This window comes from Theropithecus gelada, chromosome 17 (genome assembly GCF_003255815.1).
Source record: "Theropithecus gelada isolate Dixy chromosome 17, Tgel_1.0, whole genome shotgun sequence".
Lineage (NCBI taxonomy): Eukaryota > Metazoa > Chordata > Mammalia > Primates > Cercopithecidae > Theropithecus > Theropithecus gelada.
The window spans coordinates 38,373,223-38,400,886 of record NC_037685.1 but is presented as its reverse complement, the minus strand read 5'-3'; the positions used below and the strand labels follow the sequence as shown (position 1 = coordinate 38,400,886).

Sequence of the window (27,664 nt, the reverse complement as noted above, 5' to 3'; positions counted from 1 at the left end):
CCCATGGAGTCTCCTTGGAAGGCACATGTTGAGGAGAGCAGAGCTGCTCCACCAGCCCAGGCCCCTGACGACCTACTGGTACAGAGCCTGCCTACCTCACAGGGTGGTTACAAAAGTGAAATGAACATCTGTGCTCTTTGAGCCACTGTGTCAGCGGTTTGTTACAGGAGCTTTGCCTCCACCATTACTGAAATATCCTCCTAGTTTTTGTAATTTGCAAATCCGATGAGCAAACACACTATATTTTGGTATATTTTTATCACTGATAAAATATTAATCAGAACAGCAGGGACCAAGAATGCTATAAAAAGATAAGTGTTACTCTTTCAATTTCAAAAGACTGTAATAATAAAGGCAGATAGTTTTCAGAGCATAAGAAAGCAGCACTAGCAAGCGGAAGGCTCTGAAGTGAGCAGACTCTGGAACAGAGCTAGTTTCTTCCTGCCTTACTTATATCCTCCTGGACAAGGCAAAGGTGCTGAGGACTGCAGGAAAATACTGCTTCGGCTTAAGTCATGAGGAAAGGTTCCAAAATGACTCAATGATTTTACTCAGGATAACTTCCCCTCACTTCCCCTCACCATTTAGAAATCCAAAGTTATGATATTCATCCTTATCATTAGTATATGATAAATGAGCAGGCCTAAAATATGCTCCAAAAATTGCATCAAAGGACACAATCAACAAAGAAAAGAGGCATCCTATGGAATAAGAGAAAAATATTTGCAAATCATCTGATAAGGGGTTAACATCTAGATTACGTAAAGAGCTCCTACAACTCAACGACCAAGAAACAAATAACCCGATTAACAAATGGGCAAAGAACTTGAATAGGCATTTATCTAAAGAAGAAATATAAATGGCCAAGAAACCCATGAAAAGATTCTCGAAGTCACTCATCATCAGAAATGGAAATGCAACCACCATGAGATACCACCTTATGCCCATGAGGATGGCTACTACAGGAAAGGAAGGGAGGGAGGGGAGGGACGGGAGGGAAGGGCGAGCGCGAGAGAGGTATGCGTGTTGAGTCAAGATAGGGAGAAACTGGGCATTGTGTTGCTGGTGCAGCTGCTGGGGAAAACAGTACAGCCGTTCCCCAACAAACTAAAACCAGAATTACCACATGATCTGGCAATTTCACTTTCAGGGATATAACCCAAAAGAACTGAAAGTAGGGACTGAAGAGATATTTGCTGTATGATGGATACAGGCTTTCAGTCTGGGTAGACAAAAATGTCCTGGAGATTGGCTACACAACAATGTGAATGAACTTAACACTACTAACCTGCACATTTAAACATGGTTAAGATGATAAATTTTCTAATATATATATGTATTTTTTAACATGTCTAATTTGTTCTAAGGCCACATTTATGTTTAATATCTTAGTATAATATCAGATACAAATAAGAGTAAAAATAGAATCTTCTCAAGGCCCTAACCCAGGAATACACATAGTCCTACAGAGGAAAACTGTTTCCTAAAAAAGAGGATGCTTCCAAAGAGGGCAGAAAATGGTCTACAAGCCAAAATGTTTCAGAGTAAGCTTGTCCAAGCTGCAGCCCTGGGGCCACATGGGCCCAGGACAGCTTTGAATGCAGTCCAACACAAATTAGTAACCTTTCTTAATATATTATGAGTTTTTTTCACGATTTTTTTTGATCATCAGCTATCATTAGTGTTAGTGTATTTTATGTGTGGCCCAAGACAGTTCTCCCTATGTGGCCCAGGGAAGCCAAAAGATTGGCCACCTTGCTTTACAGGAATAAGTTCATATCTATTATATAAAACTATATGTTATATAGTATTATGTAACATAATATAGAAATATTCATAAAGTAACATTAAAATATTTTATAATATTCCACCAACTAACAGCTTTTGAAAAAATTTATTTCAATTTTGAAAAGACTTTAGAACGGGTAAAGGTAAAGAGCTCCAAGACCACTAATCATCTGTAGGTGGCAGTAGAAGCACAGTATTTACGTCAAAGCAGCCCTGAGCTATCAATCGGTATGGAAAACTGGAGACCATACGTAAGAAATCTAGATCTATTTCATGTTCAAATAAACTGTGTGAGTACTCCTACATTCAATAAATTGCAACTAGCTTCTCTGATACAAAACCTTTTTAACTTGCCCACTTTCACTTTAAAACCTCTACACAGCCAATCCCAATCTACCTATTTCTTTTTGCCTCATTATTTTATTTGATATGTCTTTGTGATTGTATCTACCTAGAAACATTAGCCATTCATTTTTTGAGACATGGCATAACCTTTCTTACAGAAAAACACAAACACCAGTCGAATCCATATGCCTGTTAACTGAGGGCCTGCTGGGTGAAGCACTACTCTAGATATCCTGAAACGTTTGAAGATGCACATGCCAGGTCCTTGTTCACAAGACACACACAAAACGAGAACAAGAAGAAAAGGGGTGAAAGTGCAATCAGGGATCAGTACCCACACGACTGTCAAAGAGAGATGTGTCACAGATACTTCAAACTCCAGTTCTAAAACCTGTAGTTACTGATCCTAAATCAAATGTTCCGTTCATGTTAGAAGAGCAAACCCTACACCAGAGGCAGAAAGATTTAAGCCAAAGGTCTGAGACCCTTCATTCCAAAGAAGCACAGCAGCAGCTGGCCTGGGGGTCTCAGGGTGGTCCTGCCTGCCTCCTTCCTTCCCTTCTCTGTTAAGACTCCCTCTAGACTGTGTGGCTTGCTGAGCGCAAGAGGCTGTATGAGCTGAAAATCACAAACTTCTCATAAAGTCTACCCATACAAATAATATTAGCAATAAGAAGATAATATTGCTACAAATATTCAACTGAATGGAGCACTAGTTTTATTTTATAAGCATACAAGGGAGAGTTCTGGTAAACTCCTCGTCTGAGTAACCAAAACCAATGCAGTTTTATTACCAAGGAAAAAATAACATGTCTTCCTCTGTAGGTTGATTATAATGTCTTCAAGAGGTAGACATACATGCTGAAGAACAATAAAATAATAATAATAATAATAATAATAATAATAATAATAATAAAAGATGGCAAAGATCAGGAACTAAAGTGACCCCATCAGGGGACTGAGTGCTTTGCATTTAGAGTAGGCCCAAACTTCAGCAGACACATTCTTGGTTTTCCTCCCTGGGATGAAGACTCAGGAAATGAATCCTGGACACATTAAGGCTTCCATGCAGACTCCTGCTGGCTCCTATCCACAGTCCTACAGAAATTCAGAGGAACACCAAAGGTAAATACTCTCTGCAATGGAAAGAGTTGGGGAGAGGAATGCCTTCAAATTACACAAGGCTGGAAGTGGATGACCCCAAAAAGAAGGCCTCACCCAACTTCCCCTAGGGAGAGAGACCATCAGAGAAATGAGCTAACAGGGTTAAGACAACGTGGTCAATAGTGGCACAGACTGGGCTCCTGCACAGCTATCCAGTCCCAGTCTAAAGACAGGAAAAATATAAACATGCTACAAAGAAAAAAAGGGGACAAACGAGGCCGAGAGAACTAGTACTTAGTGTCTACAGCATGGACTTCACACAAGCTATAAGACAGTTTTTGAACAGGAAAGGTAACACATATATAGAAAAGTGCAGCATGCCAGAAAATCCATTTGCTTCTTTTCCCTTCCCTAGCCTGTTCTCTGTCCCAGAGGCTGGTGGGTCCAAACACCATGCAAAGGCTCATGGCCCCCTGGCTTCCAGCTAAGTCCTGCTAACAGGAGCCTCAGGGGAGATTTAGGCCAAGAGGAACCTGAGGTCAGGGTGTTTATTTCCCTGGTTCCTTCCTGTAAGGGAACCTCAGGCTTACCGTCTCTCAAAAGAAAAGCACTGCTCCAAGGCAGCTGACTTGACTGGAGTCTCTCCTTCCAAGTTCTAGTAATTTCTCCCTCCCTTGATCTCTTTGGGCCTAAGGGTGGTGAGGGTAAGAAAAGCAACAGCTCCAAGATCCTGCTGTGCAGATGATGGGGGCCCCTTCCTTACTATTACACATGCCCACACCCCACCCAAAAGGTTTACCACCTAAGCATGAATTCCTAAGCACTGTATTTTCATTTCGTCTGCTTTTTGAAATTTATACAAATGGAATCATATGATATGAATTCCTTCATGTCTGGCTTTTTCAACTTAACACTAGATTCATGAGATTCATCCATGCTGTTGTATCTGCTCTATCTGTCATCAATTGTGATTGTGACTGGCACTCCACTCTATGCCTACACCACAAGTGACTTATTCATTCTACAGTTGGTGAACATTCAGGTTGTTCCTAATTTGGAGTTGTTGTAAATAATGTTACCGTGAACATTCTTGTCCATGTCTCCTGGTACGCAGCATGTGTTTTGCCTGGTTATAGACCTAGAAGTGGACTCTGAGTCATGGAGTGTTGGTATCTTCACTTTAATACTTAATATTAAACCGTTTTCCATGTTTAAACTCCCACCAGCAATGTTCCTTGTTACTCAATATCCTCATCACTCAACATCCTTGCCACCACTTTGCATTATCTGTCTTTTTCATCGTAGACATGCTGGCGAATGGCTAATACCTTACTGTGGTTTTAATTTTCATTTTCCCAATTACTAATAAAAGGTTGAGCAGACTTACATGTTGCTGACCATTTGGATCTACTCATTCTTGAGTGCTTGTTCAAGTCTTTTGGCCACTAAATGGCAGAGATCCCAGACACCACAATTAACATGTACAAGCTGCCAGAATCCAGCTATAAAACCTTTCCTTGAGAATATCAACTCATTAGCACGAAACAGGGAGATAAAAAGATGGCCTATTCCCTCAGAAGACTGTTTGCTATAAGTCAAATTACCATTTATGATGATTCTCTATTAAGTAGGGCCAACTTCAACAATAATTACTAAAATAAAGTATAATATCATAATGCAAAATACAGAAAGAACATACACTCTGAGAGTCATGAGTAAATATTTCTGGGTCACACCATGTAAACTACATACTTTACAGTCGGCATGAAGATTAAATTAGCTCAAGCATGTGAGGCTCTCAGAATCATGCCTGACGGTCACCTCTGATTACCTTTCATAATTTAGGTAAGAATAATGGCAGAGATTACAAAAAATACTAAGTAACTTGTCTTAAACCAACAACCCTCAACCTTACAGGTACATGGTTACTTTTACTATACAGATGGCTGTGTACTAAAATCATCAACCACACACACTATTATATAGGTTTGTGTTTAAATAACCTGATAACACATCTTTTGTTCCTTTACCAATTCTGACCCGCCACAAGTCCTTTTTTTTTTTTGAGATGGAGTCCTGCTCTGTCACCTAGACCGGAGTCCAGTCTCAGCTCACTGCGATCTCGGCTCACTGCAACCTCCACTTCCCAGGTTCAAGCAATTCTCTTGCCTCAGCCTCTTGAGTAGCTGGGATTATAGGCACACACCACCATGCCCAGCTAACTTTTGTATTTTTAGTAGAGACAGGGTTTTGCCATGTGGCCAGGCTGGTCTCGAACTCCTGACCTCAGGTGATCCACTCACCTCAGCCTCCCAAAGTACTGGGATTACAGGCATGAGCCACTGCGCCCGGCCCTCCTCTTTCTTCTGAAATGCACTTCCTCATATTACTAGGTGTTAAATATACAGTGGTTCCCCCTTATTCTCAGGGGATACATTCTGAGACCTTCAGTGGATGCCTGAAACTGCAGATAGTACCAAACCCTATACTTACTATTTTTTTCCTGTACATACGTACCTATGATAAAGTTTAACTTATGTATTAGGCTTAGTACCCTTGTGTTTTGGTACTATTATTAAGTAAAATAAGGGTTACTGGAATACAAGCACTGTGACACCGTGACAGTGAGCCTGATCACCAAGGTGGCTATGAAAGTGATTAATGGGTGGGAATGTCTACAGTGTGGAGACACCGGACAAAGGGAGGACTCATGTCCTGGGGAGGAAGGAGCAGGACAGTGAGAGATTTCATCATGCTGCTCAGAACGGCATGCGATTGAAAACTTACGAATTGTTTATTTCTAGAATTTTCCATTTAATATTTTCAGACCACAATTGACTGAAGGTAACTGAAGCCTCAGACAACAAAATTGTGCATGAGGGGACTACTGTATACCCATTTCCATTTGCACCTCTGGTAACTATGAGATCAGAATGTGCAGTGGAAGGTTGTGTGCCTCACAATAACCACGGAGTTCTACTCAATCTGCTGCCTTGGCGACTCTGGATCTCTGTTTCGACAGTACAATGTCACATTGCAGACTCTTGGCCTGGGGTCCCATAGGACTTCAGTGGCTCCAGGACTGATTTCACTGCCATCACTTATATATGGTTAGATCTGGGTTCAACTTGTTTGCTGTGAGGTAAGTGTCTGAACGTCTACATGTCTACAAATCTTTAAAACTACACACAAAAATTGCTAAAGACAAGAAATTTGGGAATATTAAATTTACAATACAATTTAGGAAACCAAATAGAGAGGAGGTATACTAACTGGGTTAGAAGATTATAGCTGTAAATTGTTGGGACTTAAGAAAAACCACACATTTAGACAAATAGTTTCTCAATCTTCTTTACCCAGAAACTCTTACTATTCAACATATCTCCCCTACACCTGCACCAAAAGAGCAGTCAGTTGAGATACAAGTTTGAGAAACAGAAAGGAGGGGACAAAGATTGGAGGATGTCAAGGCTAAAGGATAAGCCTCTCCTCTAGTTCAGAGCACTCTTTGTCTGCCTCACACCCTCTTCTCCCTGGGGACTGGCTGTGTGCTGACTGTCCCCATGCTGGGATACATGAACAGTAACAACAGTGGACCCCTGCTCCCTGCACTGATGGGAGGCAACAAGGATAAGCTGCCCTCACACTTGCTATGCTAACAGAACAGGAAATATTATTTTACCTGTGGCATAGACAAATGTCTAATATAGAAGCATGTTTTATAGTGGGAATTTGCTATACAGATCTATTAACTACATGCTTTCTCATTAAAAACTGGCTTAACTGAATTATATTCACTCAAAAACTGGTTTCTAGTGCTAAAATCAAAATTCCCTTATGGCTTTTAATATTGAAACCAAAACCCAAAACTGCAGCTAAAACACATTATCTGATAAAGCAAAGGGAATCTTGCAGTCTCTGGGAATAAGTAAAATCCCTCTTTTGCAAGTGAAAAATTTCTCTTTCACTCATATTCCAAAGTAAGTGAAAAAAAGCCACATGAATGGTGCCTGAATAAGTTCCTCTGTTTGGAAAGAAAAAAGAAAAAAATCATTACGTTCAAGTGTTAAAGAAATTTGTGTCTACACCATACAAGTTGAATGCTTGACTCATTGTTTACTTACTGTCAAATGATTTGGGCAGTTTCTTTTCATGATAACTCCCTGCCAACACAAAACCATTTCGAAGATCCAGGAGCACAGAAAATCGGGGTCAATGCTACAGGGCTCATGGGTTGCCGGGGAAGACTACAGGCCTCAGGCCCTTGCCTAAGTCTCCCCATCTCATAAGCTAGTCAAAGTGTCCCTGCCTGCTGACTCGAGACCCAGACATTTATCCATTCCTCCCCCAACCTCTCCATTTCTTCACCTACTTGTTCAGTCAGAAATTCAACCAATATGAAATGCCTCTTCTCTACACACACATGCAACACATGCCAACTCTCAAGGAATGCAATTTAGTGGAGGAGAAAAAGCAAGTAAATATGCAGTAACAATGCAAACATGTGCCACTACAGGGATAGGTACCAAGTGCTAAGGAAACCTGTAGGGATGAACGACCAGCTCAGCTTCGGATGGCAGAGAAAGCTTCCTGGAGAAGGTAGTTACAAGAATAAAGAGAAGCAGGCCACGCCATCAGGTGGGAGACAGTGGTAAGGAATGCCACAGTGGGTGGAAGAGCATGTGAGAGGCAGGAAGAGCAAATGTAGCCAGTCCAGAGCGCTGGAATGGAGAGTGAGATGAGGAAAAAGTGAGAGTTCACCCCAACCTGAAGCCAGGCCTATGGAGAACCCTCAGGTCTCCCGGATGCCTCCTCTAAGGGCCTGGCAATTCAGAAACAAGAATGCCCCTGTGTACCATGAAGAACTCAAGTCTTGATGAGAGGACTCTTCTAGACACATGCCATCAATGTATCTGTTGATTTTAGCAGCAATGGGGAAGCTAATCAATACTTAATTTTAGAAAAGTAGTAAGCTATGTGAATAAGGCAAAGGACAGATTAGGTCTGCAGGCAGGCAGATTTCTGTCCAGCTGAAATATCAAACTCCTGTGTGATGTATGAAATATAACATCACGGGCCGGGCGCGGTGGCTCAAGCCTGTAATCCCAGCACTTTGGGAGGCCGAGACGGGCGGATCACGAGGTCAGGAGATCGAGACCATCCTGGCTAATACCGTGAAACCCCATCTCTACTAAAAAAAAAAATACAAAAAACTAGCCGGGCGAGGTGGCGGGCGCCTGTAGTCCCAGCTACTTGGGAGGCTGAGGCAGGAGAATGGCGTAAACCCGGGAGGCGGAGCTTGCAGTGAGCTGAGATCCGGCCACTGCACTCCAGCCCGGGCTACCGAGCAAGACCCCGTCTCAAAAAAAAAAAAAAAAGAAATATAACATCACATATAAAAAATTGATGAACGTAATTCAGCCATAAGAAGTCATATCTAGTGGACAGATCAATATAATCACCTTGGAAGAAGTTATTACAGTGGGAGAAACTGGGCCTGGCTTTACCCTGAGTTCTTAAGCAAGGAACTGGTCTTCAATTTCTTCATCCACACAAGAAATAGTTGCTATGGTTGTCTCCAATACTGTTAAAACCCATCATTCTGGCATTGCGATTTGATAAAATATCAAAAGTATTTTATCACCAGAGACAAGGATTTAAGTAACTTTTCTAAGCCACAGACTTACTATGGTTTTGTCTGAGGGAAAAAAAAAAAAAGATGGACCCCAAACTGTCTAAAATTCAAAAAACAAATATATTTAAGTTCATGAACCTTTTAAAAGTTGACAAACCATGCAAACCAAATATAAAGATAATTAAAATTTTAGGATAAGCAAATGAGAGGATAAATTTTTTTAAGAAATGAGAAAGTAAAAAAAAATTAACCTAACAAGGCAGGCAGTGATTCGTTGCTCACTTCCCTTTCTGCTGGTTTCATTTCCCTTCTTAGGTGAAAACACTCCTAATATGTAAATCGGTCCACTAAAGACTTCAGAGTCCTTTCTGTTAAGATTTGCAGAAATTTTTATGCAAAAGAAATTATTTCTAGACTTCCATGCACTAGAAAAGCAGACTTACAAAATACAGCAAACTAAAGTGGATAAATGTATGTGGCAAAGCAGAAGCAAATAATCAAGGATCCTACTTTTAAACATTTAGAATTGTTTAAATAGTAAAAAGTGGAAATGTGGATATTCTATGATTTTTAAGAACTTGGTAGTAAAAAGTGAGACTCCATTTAGGATTACCTACTAAGTGCCAGGTACTATGTTAAGCACTTGGGACCTTTCTGGTTTAGGGCCCTCACAATCCTGCTGGATGGTATTATCTCTATTTCGACTGTACAGAAATGAAGTAGGAACAAAGGGTTAGTCAGAGTGGGCAGGTAACTAGACAAAGTCACACAGCTTAGAAAAGCAAAGAAGCTAGACTTTAAACCCCCTTTTACTCAATATCAAATCTCCTTCTCTTTCCATAGATGATACAGACTTTAAGCATCAAAGTACACAAACTGAAGAAACTTCGTCCTTTGTATATAATTCTCTTAAATATATGCCATCATTTCAAGGGGAATTTATGCTAAGTGTGACTTCATAAACAAATCATTTGTGAGAGAGAAAAACCACATCCAGGGTAAAGTCATAAGGTGAAAAAGCCTATTTCAGAGAGCACTTCCTGAAAGAGACAAAGCAGCAATTACAGGCAGCCCAGCACCAACTCCCATGCCAAGCATTACACTGGAAACTACTTTTTAAAGCAACAAAAGAGTCTAAAACAAAATAAAACATTTCTTAAACACACTGTTTCCAGAAAGAGCTATTTTAACAGAAACAACTCAAAGATATCCCTTCGACAGAAGTGGAAGTGCTGAAAAATGTTCATCTCTCATACAGACTTTTGATGGACAGGAGGTAAGCAGCATTTCATTAACTTCACGATTATTGTCAAAAGTAATGCTTTATGTACTATATTTCAAAAATCATTTCATTTTAATAATACAGGCTGGGCGTGATGGCCCACACCTGTAACTCTAGCACTTTGGGAGGCCAAGGCAGGAGGACCAGTTGTGCCCAGGAGCAACATAGTGAGACCCCGTCTCTATAAAAAAAAAAATTAAAAAATAAACATAAACTATGTCGGTGAAAGACCTTGAAACAGGCTATATAATCATCTTTCCACAATATGATTTTACATTGATTTTCAATATTGCTTTACATTAATAGTAAATGTAATTTTTTTCAACTTAAGGAAAGAAAATGTTTATGGTAAATCATATGTATATTTAGAAATGTTAATCACATGGTTTCAATTACGTTGTTTCATGAAATAATGGTTAAGAAAAGAAAAGCTACAAATAGTCATGGTATCTACAGCTTTTAAAAAGCTGACTTTAAAGTCAATCACTTTTCAGTATTTATCCAAAAATTTCTGTGTTTGCAGAGTACAATCAATACTATAATGCCTTTAAAACATATGCATCACTCATTTTTTTTTTCAAACTTGAGCAAATGAATACAAGTATTGGTGACAAGCTACATAAAAACTGCTTGAGCATAACGTGGGAAAAAAGACTCAAGATGGTTTGTAAGTACAGGACTTATGTCACAAAATTAAATGATGAGGATAGGTGAAGGGAGTCCTGATGCAATACTAAAAAAGAAAAACAAATACAAAATTTCATTTATATTATAATTGCTACTATTTAAGAATTCATTCCAGTTAAACATAAGATTTAAGCCTCCATGATTACTCTCCTTTGAATGACACTAGAGATATAATTTTTCTCTGTAACACTTTCCTCATTTGATAGAAATTAATATTCTAGTCACACCAATATTTGGAAAATTTAATATGTTTTTAAATATATAGAATTATACTCCAAAATCATATTTAACCTAAATATTTGAGAAGAAGAAGAAGGGAAGAAAGGGAAGGGGAAGGAGAAGGAGAAGGGGAAGGGGAAGGGGAAGGGGAAGGGGAAAGGGAAGGGAAGGGAGGGAAGGAAGCAAGGAAGGGGAGGGAAGGGAGGCAGGGAGGCAGGGAGGCAGGAAGGCAGGAAAGCAGGAAGGCAGGCAGGCAGGCAGGCAGGCACGTTTCTTGTGTTTATCCACAGCAATTGCTCAAGTTAATTTTTAATGATCAATAGCCCATGATGCCACTCACCACAGACAGCAAATCTCCCCCACAGTTTTCCTTAAAGAGAAATTCTGGGCTGATTTCAAGACAGCCCACTCTGCAAAGTGACATTTTTGAAGGAAACTTTTCATCCACCTCTATATTTCAAGGGGATGCCACAGGTTCCATCTCATTGCAGCAAAGTCTATTTTTAAAGTCTGTTGTTGGTGTTGCATCATGGGGGAGTGAAGTTTCACACTGAGGAGTCAATGATATTTGCAACCCCAAATAATCTCCTTTCCATTTAAACTGGGCAGGTTTTTTTTTGGTGATGGAAATTTGTTAGTTTCTACATACACATCAAGTTACTGAATGACTTCTTATTAATATCTACTTGTCTTAGATACTCCTTATTTGGATTTACTTTGAAAATTTTTTAAATTTAAATAATATTGAAGCTTCTGAATCTAGATGGAATGAGGATATGAAAGTTACTAATAGCACTAGCTTGTTTTCAAGGTGCTGCTTTCTGTGAACCACTGAAGTAGAGCAGCTGAAATCACAAAACTTGGAAGACTTGGCATTACGTACTCCCAATTGTGCATTAGAAAATAGCTCATCTATTGCTCTAACAGTCTAGTTCTTGATCTGCTGACCATGGCACAAAACACTGCTGTTTCTAGACCTATGATAATTTAAAGAGAACATAAGGTAATAAATACTATGAAGTGTTTCCACTTTAAAAAAACAAAAAGTTTAATAGCCAGCTACATAAGTCTTCATTTTCAAACTAGAGATTTACAAACTAGAGTTTTTTAGCAAAGTAGAGTTGCTGTGAGTCATCTCATCAAAAGTTCCTTGCTGTATTTATTCATCAATTCAGTAAATATGTATTTATTGAGTAACTATTACATGCTCAACAGACAGTAGGGCTGCAGCTGTAACAAAGGAAAAGTTCCCATTCTCTCTCAAATGAGAACTACTGTGAATGCTCAGTAGTTAACCAGCCGAATGGTTCCTTGATTAATTTTCCACATGTTTCTATTTACATATTTTATATATTAAAATTGTGTTTAATGAACAAAAATACATTATTTGGACATTACTCATCTGGTTGCAAAATATTTTAACAGAATGAAGATGATAAAAAGTGGCAAACAATTGTATTAAGAGTCAAAATTCAGAATCACCTTTTCCCAATTAGTCCAAATTAAAGGACACTTATTACAGGAACAACTGCTACCTAATTTCACACTATAGGAAAAAATTGTAAAGAAATAGTTATTCTTGTAGGAAGAAGGGAAGTGAGCAGGGAGAGAGATGAATGAACTTGCCCAATGAATTATGACACCAGGATCATTTTAATAGATTAATACAAATTAGTAATAATCTCTAGGGAATGGATTCCTTAATAAATACTAAGACACATAGAGTGAGTTTAACATAAAATGCTCTCAAACTCAAAATTCACTGGCAGTCAAGCTGAGTGGGAGAATGTTAAGCATTTGTTTTTTAACTGAGGATTTTATTCTTATTTTTCTTAACTATTCTTATTTTTCTTAACTATTTTTACAGTTTCTAAGTATCATGCCCACCAACAAGCTGTAAAATGATCACCCTGAACAATCAAGATCAACCTGTCCCTTTTAACAACTCACATCCAGATGAATACAAAATTGCAGCCCTTGTCTTCTATAGCTGTATCTTCATAATTGGATTATTTGTTAACATCACTGCATTATGGGTTTTCAGTTGTACCACCAAAAAGAGAACCACTGTAACCATCTACATGATGAATGTGGCATTAGTGGATTTGATATTTATAATGACTCTACCCTTTCGAATGTTTTATTATGCAAAAGATGAATGGCCATTTGGAGAGTACTTCTGCCAGATTCTTGGAGCTCTTACAGTGTTTTACCCAAGCATTGCTCTATGGCTTCTTGCCTTTATTAGTGCCGACAGATACATGGCCATTGTGCAGCCGAAGTATGCCAAAGAACTTAAAAACACGTGCAAAGCCATGCTGGCGTGTGTGGGAGTCTGGATAATGACCCTGACCACAACCATCCCTCTGCTACTGCTCCATAAAGACCCGGATAAAGACTCCACCCCCGCCACCTGCCTCAAGATTTCTGACATCGTCTATCTAAAAGCTGTGAATGTGCTAAACTTCACTCGACTGACATTTTTTTTCTTGATTCCTTTGTTCATCATGATTGGGTGCTACTTGGTCATTATTCATAATCTCCTTCATGGCAGGACGTCTAAGCTGAAACCCAAAGTCAAGGAGAAGTCCATAAGGATCATCATCACACTGCTGGTGCAGGTGCTTGTCTGCTTTATGCCCTTCCACATCTGTTTCGCTTTCCTGATGCTGGGAACGGGGGAGAACAGTTATAGTCCCTGGGGAGCCTTTACCACCTTCCTCATGAACCTCAGCACATGTCTGGATGTGATTCTCTACTACATCGTTTCAAAACAATTTCAGGCTCGAGTCATTAGTGTCATGCTATACCGTAATTACCTTCGAAGCATGCGCAGAAAAAGTTTCCGATCTGGTAGTTTACGGTCACTAAGCAATATAAACAGTGAAATGTTATGAATAATAGAAAGGTTCTTTATCTCAATCCCATCAAAATTCACTTCACTAACTACTCTGGCGTCAATGGACATTCTGTAAAATATATCAAGTCCCTTTTCTCTTGAAAAAAATAAATTCATTATCTTCATTTTTAAAACTTATATAAAACATTTTTGTGAATTATTCGGAGAAAAGCATCTGATTTGTCTTTCACAGTCAAGCCTTATTTACACAGATAATTAACTTTTTGCATTTCTATGTGCAAGTGACACATGTATGTTAATCAAGTCAGTAGGGGGGAAATCAAACTACCATACAAAATAATTTGATTAAATTATTTTCTATTTAGATGCAGCTCCCTTAGGTCTAATTTGCACTAGGAATGGAATTATAAATCCAGTACTTCATGTCCCAAACACCGACTTCCAGAATTCCTATATAAGAAATTATGTTGAACTCACTACTGTTACTTACTACAAGGCAAAATTAACAGGAACAAGAACCCAAGGGGCCTGTAAAGACCATCCCCATCAGCCCTCCCCTACTCTGAATTCATCCTTTTGAAAACAGAGGATAGTCATTCAAACACTGAGAGCCTACTATGCACCAAACCCGATTTAGGACTAATGATGAAAATCTAATCTGAGATGCTATTTCTATCCAACAATCCAAGTTCATTTCTATCATCTATCTACTATATGGTGAAATGCCATTCTCCAATACAAACAGTTTGTTCTTCTTATGTGGTTAAAGATCCCATTTTTACAAAAGAAGTTAATTGATTTTCTTCCCAGGCCATATGTCACAGTATAAATAGTACTATGGGAACCTTGGATTCTTAGCCTTGCCATTTAATTTCTCCTAATAAAGTAACAAACCAAGTAACTTATCCATCTAACAGAAAAAAACTGAAGTATAATCGGTAAAGCCCCTATTATTCTTAATACTTATGGAAGTAAAATAAATGATTCAACTATAACTTCCTCTCTGCTAAATTACCTTTATCATTCTTAACATGATCATATCCTACTGGGGCTTAGAACCAAATATATGCATTGGTTAGAAATTTATTTCTGGCTGGGCATGGTGGCTCACGCCTGTAATCCCAGCACTTTGGGAGGCTGAGGTGGACAGATCACTTGAGGTCAGGAGTTCGAGATCGGCCTGGCCAACATGGTGAAACCCTGTCTCTACTAAAAATACAAAAATTAGCCAGACATGATGGCAGATTCCTGTAATCCCAGCTACTTGGGAGGCTGAGGCAGTAGAATAGCTTGAACCCAGGAGGCGGAGGCTGCTGTGAGCCAAGATCGCACCATTGCACTCCAGCCTAGGCAACAGAGTGAGACTCTGTCTCAAAAAAAACCGAAATTGATTTCTGGAAATAACATAGGTAAATTCATATTATTTAAAAATAAATAAATAAATAAACACAAAAAGTCTAATGATAAAATGGCATTTTTGCACTAGACGGTCCCTTAGACAATCTTCTTAGTACAATTCTTCTGTTCCAAATATAAAAAACTGAGGTCTGATGAGGTTATGTGACTTGCTCAGCTAAAGAACCACACCTAGAAACCAAAGTCAGTTCTTTCATGTCGAACACCAATTTTTCAATAATAAAAAGCAAACATGCTTAAACATTCTCAGAGCTACATAAGGTGGTACTGAGATGCAGTTTCTCAAAAAAGAGAAAAATACAAAGTTTTTAGTTTCAATAGTCAAATGATTAAAATACATATCTTTATATACTTTATACACATAAAATAAGTATCTTTATAGATATTACATCTTTATATATTATTTATATGTCTTACATATATTTAACATATAATTATTTCTAAAACAAGAAAAACAACTCTTGTATTTGACATGTAAGTTTATTGTACACATACACACAGTCAGAGCCTACTCTCAACCATACAGATGAATCTACTCTTAAATGTGTTGGATGGAAAAGTTATCTGCCAGAGCTTGTCTTGATAAGAAGAGTTTAGTCTCAAAGCAAAAAGCACAACAAAAGATTCTATTGATACAAAATCAACAAAGTGAAAATGTATGCTGTGATTCTCACAATAAAATTGTAAATAATCTAAATTATAATTTAATTGTAGATCACTTAAAAGTTATTTTTAAAATAATTTACTTAGCATTATAATCAAATATATTTTAACATAATATGTAAAAATTCAAAATTTCACTGTATTCTGGAAAACAATGTAACATCCACATATAAATACTAACAAAAAATAATAGGTATATAAGGCCAGATGTGTGGCAGGAATGAGTTACTAGAAATGCCTAATACATATGGCTTTTAATAATGGAGTTATCTCTACTTTCAAAACCTAACGGTTACATTTTCTGAGTTTAAATCATAGTCATGAGCATCCATCATATGTCAGCTACAACTTCTATGCAAAGCACTGGAAAAAGAAATGAACAAGTCTGTGGTTCAAAGGCCTTCCCTTACAGTCTTACTTGGGCTACACTGTAATCAAGGCTTGCTTGCCCTTCACCATTACTGAATGCAGGGCAATGAGCACATAAAGTGAAACTTGGTTCTCCCTTAAAGAGTCAGTGGGTAGCCTAGGAGGCACAGACAATGACAAGGTAATATAATAAATACTAATAGAGATAATACATGTGCTGTAATACACATATAAGGGCAATCCTGCCAAAGGGCAAAAGGAAGCGGAAAGCAAACCAAGTAGGCATGAGAATGCAAATGCGTAGCAAGCGAAGAAAGCTGGATGACCAGTTGGAAAGTGGTTTGAGACTAGCTGGTGGTCAGATGAGGAGGGCTCTGAAAGGAAAGAAGAGCTGGGCATGGTAGCACATGCCTATAATCCCAGCTACTCAGGAGGCTCAGGTGGGAGGACTGGGCTTGAGCCTAGGAGTTCAAGGCCAGCCTGGATAACATGGACCTTGTCTCTTAAGCAAAACAATACATGGAAGGGGTATACGCTTGTTTCTAGAAGCTTGATGTAAGAGAGCTTCTTTAATTCTCGGGGCTACCCTTTGAAGCACAGAATACCCACCGTTGACATGTGAGGGTCATCTATAAACTGAGCTCAGGAAATGGAGCTTGAGATAAGTAACTTGCTCAAGATTTCACATAACTAGTAAGTGGCAGAGCTGGAATCTCAAATCTGGTCTGTCTGATGGCAAAGACTGTGCTATTTCCACTATTCCAGACTGCCTGGATAGCATCTCGGAGGAATCTGACTTTTATTCTGATGGATATGAGAATTTGAGGGTTTTTAAAAGAACTAGTGTGGTTAAGCCTGCATTTTAGAAAGATAACTTCTGACAGCATTGTATGGAATGCTTTGAAATTCACAGGGAAACTAGTTAGAGAATTACTGTAAAAAAGTAGACAAGAAAAGATTTAAGAGTTGAGACTGGGATAACAATGACAGTAGAAGTAGAGAAGAAGGGATGAATGAATGAGTTATTCAGGACTTTGAATTATTAAGACTCAGTGCCAGAAGTCCTAGCCAGAGCAACTAGGCAAGAGAAAGAAAGAAAAGGCATCCAAATAGGAAAGCTCAAACCATCTCCCTTTACTGACGATATGATTCTCTGCCTAGAAAACCCTAAAGACTCTGCCAAAAGGCTCCAGGAATCGAGAAACAACTTCTCTAGAGTTTCAGGATACCAAATCAATGAAGAAAGATCAGTAGTAGCATTTCTATACACTAATAACTTAGTTCAAGCTGAGAGTCAAACCAAGAACAAAACCCCATTTACAACAGCCACACACACACACAAAGATACCTAGGAATACATCTAAGCATGAAGGTAAAAGATCTCTACAAGAACTACAAAACATTGCTGAAAAAAATCAAAGATGGCCAGGTGTGGTGGCTCACGCCCATAATCCCAGCACTTTGGGAGGCCAAGGCAGGCTAGGCTGATCATGAGGTCAGGAGATCGAGACCATTCTGGCTAGCACAGTGAAAACCCGTCTCTACTAAAAAATACAAAAAAAAAAAAAAAAAAAAAATCGCCAGGCATGGTTGCACGTGCCTGTAGTCCCAACTACTCAGGAGGCTGAGGCAGGAAAATCGCTTGAACCTGGGACGCGGAGGCTGCAGTGAGCCAAGATCGCACCACTGCACTCCAGCCTGCGTGACAGAGTGAGACTCCGTCTCAAAAAAAAAAAAAAAAAAAAAGAAAAAAGAAAAAAAATCAAAGATGACACAAACAAATGGAAAAAGCATTCTATTCTCATGGACTGAAACAACTGATATCATTAAAATGGCCATACTGTCCAAAGCAATCTACAGATTCAAGGCTATTCCTAGCAAACTACAATGTCATTTTTCACAGAATTAGAAAAAATTATTCTAAAATTCATATAGAACCAAAAAAAGAGCCCAAATAGCCAAGGCAATCCTAAGCAAAAAAGAAAAGAAAAAAACAAAGCCAGAGGCATCACATTACCCGACTTCAGACTATAAGGCTACAGTAAGCAAAACAGCATGGTACTGGTACAAAAACAGACATATAGACCAGTGGAACAGAATAGAGAACCCAGAAATAAAGCCTCACACCTACAGCCATCTGACCTTCCACAAAGTTCACAAAAATAAACAGTGGTAAAAGGATTCCCTATTCAATTAATGGTGCTAGGATAGCTGGCTAGTCATATGCCGAAGAATGAAACTGTACCCCTACCTTGCACCACATACAAAAATTAACTCAAGATGGATTAAAGATACAAATGTAAGACCTCAAACTATAAGAATCCTAGAAGAAAACCTAGGAAACACCACTCTGGACATCGGCCTTGGGAAAGAATTTGTGACTAAGTCCTCAAAAGCAATTGCAATGAAAACAAAAATTGACAAACGGGACCCATTTAAACTAAAGAGCTTCTGCACAGCAAAATAAACTATCAACGGAGTAAACAAACAACCTATAAAAGGGAGAAAATGTTCACAAACTGCATCTGACAAAGGTCTAATATCCAGAATCTATAAGGAACTTGATTCAACAAGCACAAAACAACCCCATTAAAAAGTGGGCAAAAGACACAAACAGATACTTGTCAAGACACACAAGCGGCCAACACACAAGAAAAAATGCTCAACGGTAATCATCAGACAAATGCAAATCAAAACCACAATGAGATACCATCTCACACCAGTCAGAATGGCTACTAAAAAGCCAAAAAAACAACAGATGCTGGGGAGATCTGGGAAGAAAAGGGAAACTTATACACTGTTGTATATAAGTGAGAAAAGGGAACTCTTATACACTGTTGGTGGGAATGTCAATTAGTTCAGCCACTATGGAAAGCAGTTTGGAGATTTCTCAAAGAACTTAAAACAGGACTACCATTCAACCCAATGATCCAACTACCGAGTACATAGCCAAAAGAAAATAAATCATTCTACCAAAAAGACACATGCACTCACATGTTCATCACAGAACTATTCACAATAGCAAAGACATGGAATCAACCTAAGTGCCCATCAACAATGGACTGGATAAAGAAAATATGGTACATACGCACCATGGAATATGATGCAGTCATAAAAAAGAATGAAATCATGTCCTTTGCAGCAACATGGATGCAGTTGGAGGCCATTATCCTAAATAAATTAATGCAGGAACAGAAAACCAAATACCACATGAACTCACTTAAAAGCGGGAGCTAAACACTGGGTACACATGGACATCAAGATGACAGCAATAGTCACAGAGGACTATTAGAGGGGGAAGAAGGGAAGGGAGCAAGGGTTGAAAAACTAACTACTGGAAACTACGCTCACTACCTGGGTGACGGGACCATATGTATCCCAAACCTCAGCATTATGCAATATACTCATATAACAAACCTTCATGTGTACCCCTTGAATCTGAAAGTTCAAATTTCAAAAAATAAAAACTAAGACTCAGTGACCTACCCCATTGACAAGCAAAATGAAAGATTTCCAGCTTGCATGACTCTGAGTAGATGATACTAACTACAATAAGAAGAAAGAGGGGAAGAGGATAGAGAGGATAGAGAGGAGGCCAGAAGAGAAGAGAGCTTCTGAACATGAGTTTTCTTTGAGTCTATAAATCATTAGGAAATAAGACTCTAGACCAGACATGGTGGTCATGCCTATAATCCCAGCACTTTGGAAGGCCAAGGCGGGAGGATCACTGGAGGCCAGAAGTTTGAGACCAGCCTGGGCAAAATAACAAGACCCCATCTCTACAAAAAAAAAAAGAAACACAAACAAACCAAAAAAAAAAAAAAAAATGGCCGGACATGGTGGCTCATGCCTATAATCCCAGCACTTGGGGAGGCCAAGGCAGGGTGGATCACCTGATGTCAGGAGTTCATGACCGGCCTGACCAATACGGTGAAACCCTGTCCTATTAAAAATATAAAAAAATTAGCCAGGCATGGTGGCAAACCCAGCCACTCAGGAGGCTGAGGCAGGAGAATCACTTGAACCAGGGAGGCAGAGGTTGCAGTGAGCAGAGATCGCGCCATTGCACTGCAGCCTGGGCGGCAAGAGTGAAACTCTGTCTCAAAAAAAAAAAAAAAATTAGCTGGGCATGGTGGCACACCTATAGTCACAGCTACTCAGAAGGCTGAGCTAGGAGGATTGCTTGAACCCAGGAGTTTGAGGTTACAGTGAGCTATGATCTCACCACTGTACTCCAGGCCTGGGCAACAGAATAAGAGAGTAGTGTGGGTTGGAAATAGAGAGCTTGGAAGCAAACAATACATGTTCACTGTAGTTGAAATCAAGAAAGTGCACAAGATAGCCCAAAAAGTTTGAGAAAAGAGCTGCACGCAGTAACTAAGGTCAAAAAGAACTAGCAGGGAGTAGTGTGTGGGACTTAAGAGAGCAGGTGGTTTCATGAAATAGGGAGAGGTTAAAAGCATTTAATGTGCTACTGAAAGGTTAAAGAAGATGGCCAGTGGCTTTAGAAATTAGGTGGCCACTGGTGACCTTTATAAGAGAAGTTCCTGTAGTGGTGAGGTGAAGAAAAAAAAAAAGAGAGAATTAAATAGGAAGTAAAGAACTGTAGAAGAGTGCAGACAAATTTGGTACTGATGGGAAAGAAAAATATTAGATGTTAGGCGAAAAACACTGAAAGCTGTAAAGCACATATTTTTATTTTACTTTAAGTTCCAGAATACATGTGCAGAATGTGCAGGTTTGTTACAGAGGTATACATGTGCCATTGTGGTTTGCTGCACCTATTGACCCGTCATCCAAGTTTGAAGCCTCGCATGCGTTAGGTATTTGTCCTAATGCTCTCCCTCTCCTTGCCCCCCACCCACAGACAGCCCCCAGTGTGTGATGTTCCCCTCCCTGTGTCCATGAAGTACACTGATTTGAAGAAAAAAAAAAAAACCAGTAGTTTCCTCTCTGTAGTTTTTGAAGCTTTGCTATCATCAATAAAAGATATATTTGTGGCTGGGTACAATGGCTCACACCTGCAATCCCAGCACTTTGGGAGGCCAAGAAAGGAGGATCACTTGAGCCCAGGAATTCAAGATCAGCCTAGACAACATAGCAAAACCTTTTCTCTACCAAAAAGTAATACTAATAAAAATGTTTTTTAAGAGATATATTTACAGAATACAAAGTTTACTTGTTGAACTAATTGTGTTCCAAAAAGTCTATGTTTGAGAAAGCCTCAAGATTTAAAAAAGTCATACTATATACTATAATGTTTGTGACTTGAAAAGGAAGAGAAATATATTCTTATTCAGGAGATGGCTAAATTACCATTTATAGTGTCTTTCAAAGGGGATGCTATAACTTTTCAACTTATTCAAGTTTGTAACTCTTGCTACAAACTGAGATTTAAGTAGGTAAATCCCTTCCCTCTTCTGAGAGTAAGCAAAAATATTCCCGCCAACTTCAAAATTGAATCAATCTTCTTTTTATGCACAAGTTAATAGGATTCCATAATTAAATAAATGAATATGAAAGTTCTACTGTCATTCAACTCTACGTGCAGCAGGAAAAAGAAGACAGGGAGATAGTGTAAATAAGAATTAACGCTAAGTTACTATCCATCTCCAAAGTTCATTCTAACACAGACACACATACCTCCCATCACTCAGCAGGCTATACAGGGAACCAAAAAGAACTGGCCTGATAGGAGATGTTTTGGGGGAAAATTATGATTTAGCAATGCTGCTGCTTCCTTGAGTCAACGTGGAATCATTCCTGATGTCTACACAATTTTCCCCAATAACAGAATACTCAACTTTAACTTCTCAGTCTAATTACAATGACCACCTGTGGAATTCAAACTTCACGCTAATTATGACACAGAACTTTACGTCTCCATTCAAACATTATTCAGAATCATACATTATTAAAACAGCTAAAGGTCAACATTCATGGATATTCACAGCAATTATAATTCACAAAAGGGAGTTACACTGTAAATATTAACAACGCAGGTATGAAAGCTATTAGAACACTAATTATAATTTTAAAATAGGGATCCAAAGTTAATTTGAATCAAGATACACACAGTAGCTTAATAGTTCTCAAAACACATATTTAAAATTAAAAGAAGACTGAAGATAGTACACACAGAATTTTAAATATCTGGTATCTATATTTCATACTATCTCATTTCCCAAATAGTGTCTCAGATACTTCATTCAGATGCCTGGAGGTCATTTACATGTGCTAACAACTCTGCTCCTAGATTCTAATTATTTCACACACTAATACATGGTTTTTGGGGGGGGTTTTGTTTTTTGAGACAGAGTCTCACTCTTTCGCCCAGGCTGAAGTGCAGTGGTGTGATCTCAGCTCACTGAAACTGCCTCCCAGGTTCAAGCGATTCTTCCTCAGACTCCTGAGCAGCTGGGACTACAGGTGCCCGCCACCATGCCTGACTAATTTTTGTATTTTTAGTAGAGACGGGGTTTCACCATATTGACCAGGCTGGTCTCGAACTCCTGATCTCATGATCCGCCAACCTCAGCCTCCCAAAGTGCTGGCATTACAGGCACAAGCCCGTATTTGAAGCTTTGCTACCATCAATTACGGGCTGTTACCGCGCCTGCCCTGTTTGTTTGTTTGTTTGTTTGAGATAGAGTCTCGCTCTATCAACTCTGCTCCTAGATTCTAGTTATTTCACACACTAATACATGATTTTTTTTTTTTTTAAAGAAGATCAACGCAATATGAAAGCATACAAATTCTGAGTGAGTTGGCCACTGCAGGTTGTCTACAAAGTTATAACCCATACACTGGCTTTGTTTTATGTTTGACGGAAATGTATAAAACATTATCAGCTTTTAAAAATTATTCTTCAGAAGCTTAACTTCATACAAATTAATTTTGTTTCCTAATCTAATTAAACTATATTTTTGTGTTTAGTTCATAAAATTACAAAGACAAATTTCATTATAAAAACACACAAAACTAATTCTATCAGGATCAGAATAGGAAATTCATTTAAAATTCTCTAAAACACAAAATTTCAAAGCTAAAAAATGAATGTGGCTGGGCGCGGTGGCTCACATGGTGGCTCAAGCACTCTGGGAGGCCAAGGAGGATGGATCACCTGAGGTCAGGAGTTTGAGACCAGCCTGGCCAACATGATGAAACCCCATCTCTACTAAAAACTACAAAAATTAGCTGGGCGTGGTGGCACGCACCTGTAGTCCCAGCTACTTGGGAGGCTAAGGCAGGAGAATCACTTGAACCCGGGAGGTGGAGCTTGTAGTGAGCCGAGATCACACCAATGCACTCCAGCCTGGGTGACAGAGCAAGACTCTGTCTCAAAAAAAAAAAGTAAAATAAATTTTAAAGACAGAATATAAAATTGATTCTATTTCAAGAACATAATAAAAACGTAGGCATAGATTAGACTTTTTACATATAAAATCAATTTTACTATATCTAAAAGTTTAAAATATTCTTTTACTGACTTTCACATATAGTAACACTTTAAATCACATTCAAGTCGTTCTAAATTAAGTCAATCTTTAAGTGCTACTTACAATCCAGAAGGCAAATTACTAGCTGCAGTGATGCCAAAGAAATACTGCATAGCTTCGACGAGGAGAAAGTCAAATAAGGCTGACAAAACCCAGGAACCCAGCAAAAAGGACTACAAGATAAAACAGCAGAAAAATTATAGAGATGAGTCTCCTAAAAATAAAGTAACATTTATTCAGCTAGAATCAGCTCAGAGGTATGTATTTGTGTGTGTGTGTGTGTGTGTGTGTGTGTGTATATACACATACTTATGTGTGTATATATATTCAAAATTAATTGTTTTTATTAAAACAGACTTTTGAAAATCGGCAGAGTAAACCCATATTGCTCAAATGTATTAACATCCATAATTTTTAAGTATGTTGAAGATATATTTTTAACAAGTAAAACACAAACCACTAAGCAAAATAAATTACAATTTTATTAAAGTCAAAGTATTAAAATTTGTATTAGCTGTTCACAACTAATACTATGTATTATCATTATCACTATTATTATTATGCTATTCTAAAATTTTCTTTGGTTAATGTCCATATGCCTCAAATCAGATACAGAATAGTATAATTTTAAAAATAACTGTAAATAATAACACCAAGTTTAACAAAATAAAATCCATTTAAACAAAATTTTTTTCTATAGCCTAAGTGGCAAAGACAAAATACATAAAAACTTACGGCAAATTTTCTGCTTCCATATCTTCTTTCAAATATCCTAAAATTATAAATAAGCAGACTACTGCAGAAAGTATCTTTCAAATCAAGGCAAATTATTCTTCCACATATCAACCTCCAAATCTAGATGGGGATTTAAAAAAGAACAACAAACGAGAGTAAAATTTGTTCGGATCTCTTCCTTAGCAAATTTGTTATGTTTACACTGTCTATTTTTAATAGTCTAAACAAAATCATAATGCACACACAAAAGGAAAATTATACATGTATGTTCTCTGAGCTCAAGTCTCTCACAGTAAAAATTCCTTCCAACAGTGGCACAAAAGGTACTTGAATTTTTTTATGCTTATAAGAAAACATATTCTCATTAAGATAACAGAAAACTGTCTATAAGAAATTTTAGGATTGTGTTTAGTAAGATTTTTAAAAATTACATACGTAAGCTAGAATGAAAGGCTAACAAATGTTCATTTTTATGCTACTGAATAAGACAAAGGTGTAACTGAAAAACAACTTAGGTATAAACTCAAAAATACACATTTCTGAGCTTAATTTTAATCATCAACCTACTTCAGAGCAACTATGCAAAGTAACTTATGGCAACTGTTGCTAAATATGACTAGGTTTGAAATATTAGTTTATTTAAATCATTGTTTCACCCAATTTCTGGTTGCATAAAAACATATAAGGGGACATACAAAAAAAAAAAGAGCTACTCAAAGGCCTATTTTTGAGTCTGCTTAAACATTTTTCAGATTTTTAAAGATAATCCCAATGACATTTGAAAACATCCTAATCTTATTTCCCCTTCACGATGACCTTATGAGATAGGTAAAACAAATACTAATGACAACTTTTCTTTGTATTTTTATTGTGGTAAAACAGATACAAAAGTTATAATTTTAACTACTGAGTATACAATTCGGTGGTATTAAGCAAATTCACAATACTGTGCAATCATCACCACTATCTATTTCCAGAACTCTTCATCATCCTAGACAGAAATGCCATGCTAACTTCCTGTTCCCTCTCCCCATAGCCCCAGGAAACACTATTCTACTTAATGTCTCTATGAATTTGCTTATACTAGATACCTCATGTAAATAAGATCACATATTTGTCCTTTTGCATTTGCTCATTTCACTTTGCATAGTATTTTCAAGGTTCATGGTAAAGCATGTATCAATCTCATTCTCATTTATAGTTGAATAATATTCTATGGTATGTATACACCGCATTTTGTTTATCCATTTATCTGTTAATAGGCATTTGGGTTTCTACTTTTTTGCTATTGTGAATAATGCTGCTGCGAACATTGGTAATATTAGCTCTTTTCTTTTTTTTTTGAGACAGGGTCTCACTCTGTTGCCCAGGCTGTAGCGCACTGACGTGATCACATCTCACTGCAGGCTCAACCCTCTGGACTGATTCAATACTCGCACCTTAGCCTCCTGAGTAGCTGGGACTACAGGTGTGCACCACCACACTCGCCTAATTTTTGTATTTTTTGTAGAGATGGTGCTTTGCTATGTTGCCCAGGCTGGTCTTGAACTCCTGGGCTCAAGCAATCCATCCGCAAGCCTTGGCCTCCCAAGGTGCTGAGATTACAGGTGTGAACCACCACACCCAGCCAACTGTCTTAAGGAAAAAGAGGCACAGAGAAACTATCTGTCTAAAGTCATACAACCTGTGCTCTTGCCAAGAGAAATAAGAATACAAATGAGAAGTCTGACCATATCAACTGTCAAAACATTTCACATATGTCTCTACTCCAAGCAAGACACCAGGAAGAGTCTTTGTCGTGACTGTACTGGCCACCAGAGTTCATCTCACCTGCCAGCCCAGCTGACCTGGGGATGACTGCCTACAAGGCTGTGTTGAGGCCATAGCTGGGCTCAAGGAGAAACAGTACCAGAGTCACACTGAAACTTTAGGCAGCATATACCTCTATCAATATGATCAATGAGGCAGTACACATGAGAGCACAAAGGAAACTGTCAAGTACTTTACCAATGGCAGATGATGATGACTGTCATCTCCACAGAACACCAGATTCAAAAACCGTAAGAGGCAGCTCCAAGTCCTCTATCACCACATTTAATATTACAATGAAAATACTCTACTCAGGCATAAGCTCTGAGAGCTACTAAGAAAATCTGGGGATTAAGGAAATTGAAACTTTGTAATTACTAAGATACAACAAACTGCATTTCCAGAACCCCATTTTTCTTCAGTTAATGAAAATAAAGCTGCTAGCTACAGTTTTAAACAATTTATGTGTTGCAATGATGCTCAAGGACACAAAACTATGAGAGCTGGTATAAGAATAAACCACTGCATATTATTATACAGGTGAATGTCCCCTAAAGACTGGTAACTGGCTACAGGCTTGCACTCAGCAAAGCACTGCTTCTGCAACTCAACCTAAAGAAACATGACTGTACCTCTGCATTAATTGCCAAAATCTGGAGGTTCAGAACTTACAAAATAAAGCCCTTCATTATCTGAGACCTCCTGGACTTCTCCAACCTAACTCTGGGTTTGCCTCAAAGCCTGGGTTTGCCTCAAAGTATGCTTCCTATACCACACTCCTAAAGGTTTGAAATTCATGTTACTTCCTGAAGTAAAATGCCCTTCCTTCTCTTCATTGCTAATTAACATTTATCCCTTCTTTCAGACCAAACTGAAAGCTCACATCCCTAAGACTCTCCAGAGGTATTCCCCCAATACTGGTCCCTACTTCCTTTATCACCCCCCAAGGATGTCATGTACACCTGTGACCTACAGAATCACGTTCTTATATGTATGTGTGTGTTTAGATTTCCCAAGGCAGAACTGAAACTCCCATATCTCTCATGAATATACACCGACAGCCTCTTAGGTGTTTTAACAGTGTTAATGTGGATGTGGCTATTCCCATTCCTGGACAGAAGGGTGGTCCTCTTCCATCCAAGCAGGTCACCACCTTTAAAGCACAGATGTCCACAGAGTGGGCTTAGCCAAACGAACCAAATTAACTCCAGAAATTAGGAAGGTATCAACCCAAGGCCCGGGGGCCCTTACAT

The 27,664-nt window shown here is 38.5% G+C and overlaps 2 protein-coding genes across 6 annotated transcripts in view; one reads left to right on the top strand and one right to left on the bottom strand.

Moving 5' to 3' along the window:
• UBAC2 (UBA domain containing 2) overlaps positions 1-27,664 on the bottom strand; it is a 187,162-nt gene that overhangs the window by 120,672 nt on the left and 38,826 nt on the right. For 2 of the 3 annotated variants that reach the window (XM_025363995.1, XM_025363993.1), the window contains 2 exons: positions 24,603-24,722; positions 23,931-24,040 (listed from right to left, as the gene is read on the bottom strand). In XM_025363995.1, coding sequence (XP_025219780.1) covers positions 23,931-24,040; positions 24,603-24,722 — 230 coding nt within the window. The remainder of the gene's footprint in view (positions 1-23,930; positions 24,041-24,602; positions 24,723-27,664) is intronic. The other variant, XM_025363996.1, reaches the window with a different exon arrangement.
• On the top strand, positions 6,258-14,122 carry GPR18 (G protein-coupled receptor 18). 3 transcript variants are annotated; one of them, XM_025363997.1, is made up of 3 exons: positions 6,258-6,347; positions 9,716-10,148; positions 12,928-14,122. In XM_025363997.1, the coding sequence occupies exon 3, from the start codon at positions 12,962-12,964 to the stop codon at positions 13,955-13,957; it is 996 nt and encodes a 331-aa protein (XP_025219782.1). In that variant the 5' UTR covers positions 6,258-6,347; positions 9,716-10,148; positions 12,928-12,961; the 3' UTR covers positions 13,958-14,122. The 3 variants fall into 3 exon arrangements, with proteins under 3 accessions (XP_025219782.1, XP_025219783.1, XP_025219784.1); XM_025363998.1 differs by lacking the exon at positions 6,258-6,347 and adding an exon at positions 11,872-12,063 and having other exon boundaries at positions 9,874-10,148; XM_025363999.1 differs by lacking the exon at positions 6,258-6,347 and having other exon boundaries at positions 10,007-10,157; positions 12,926-14,122.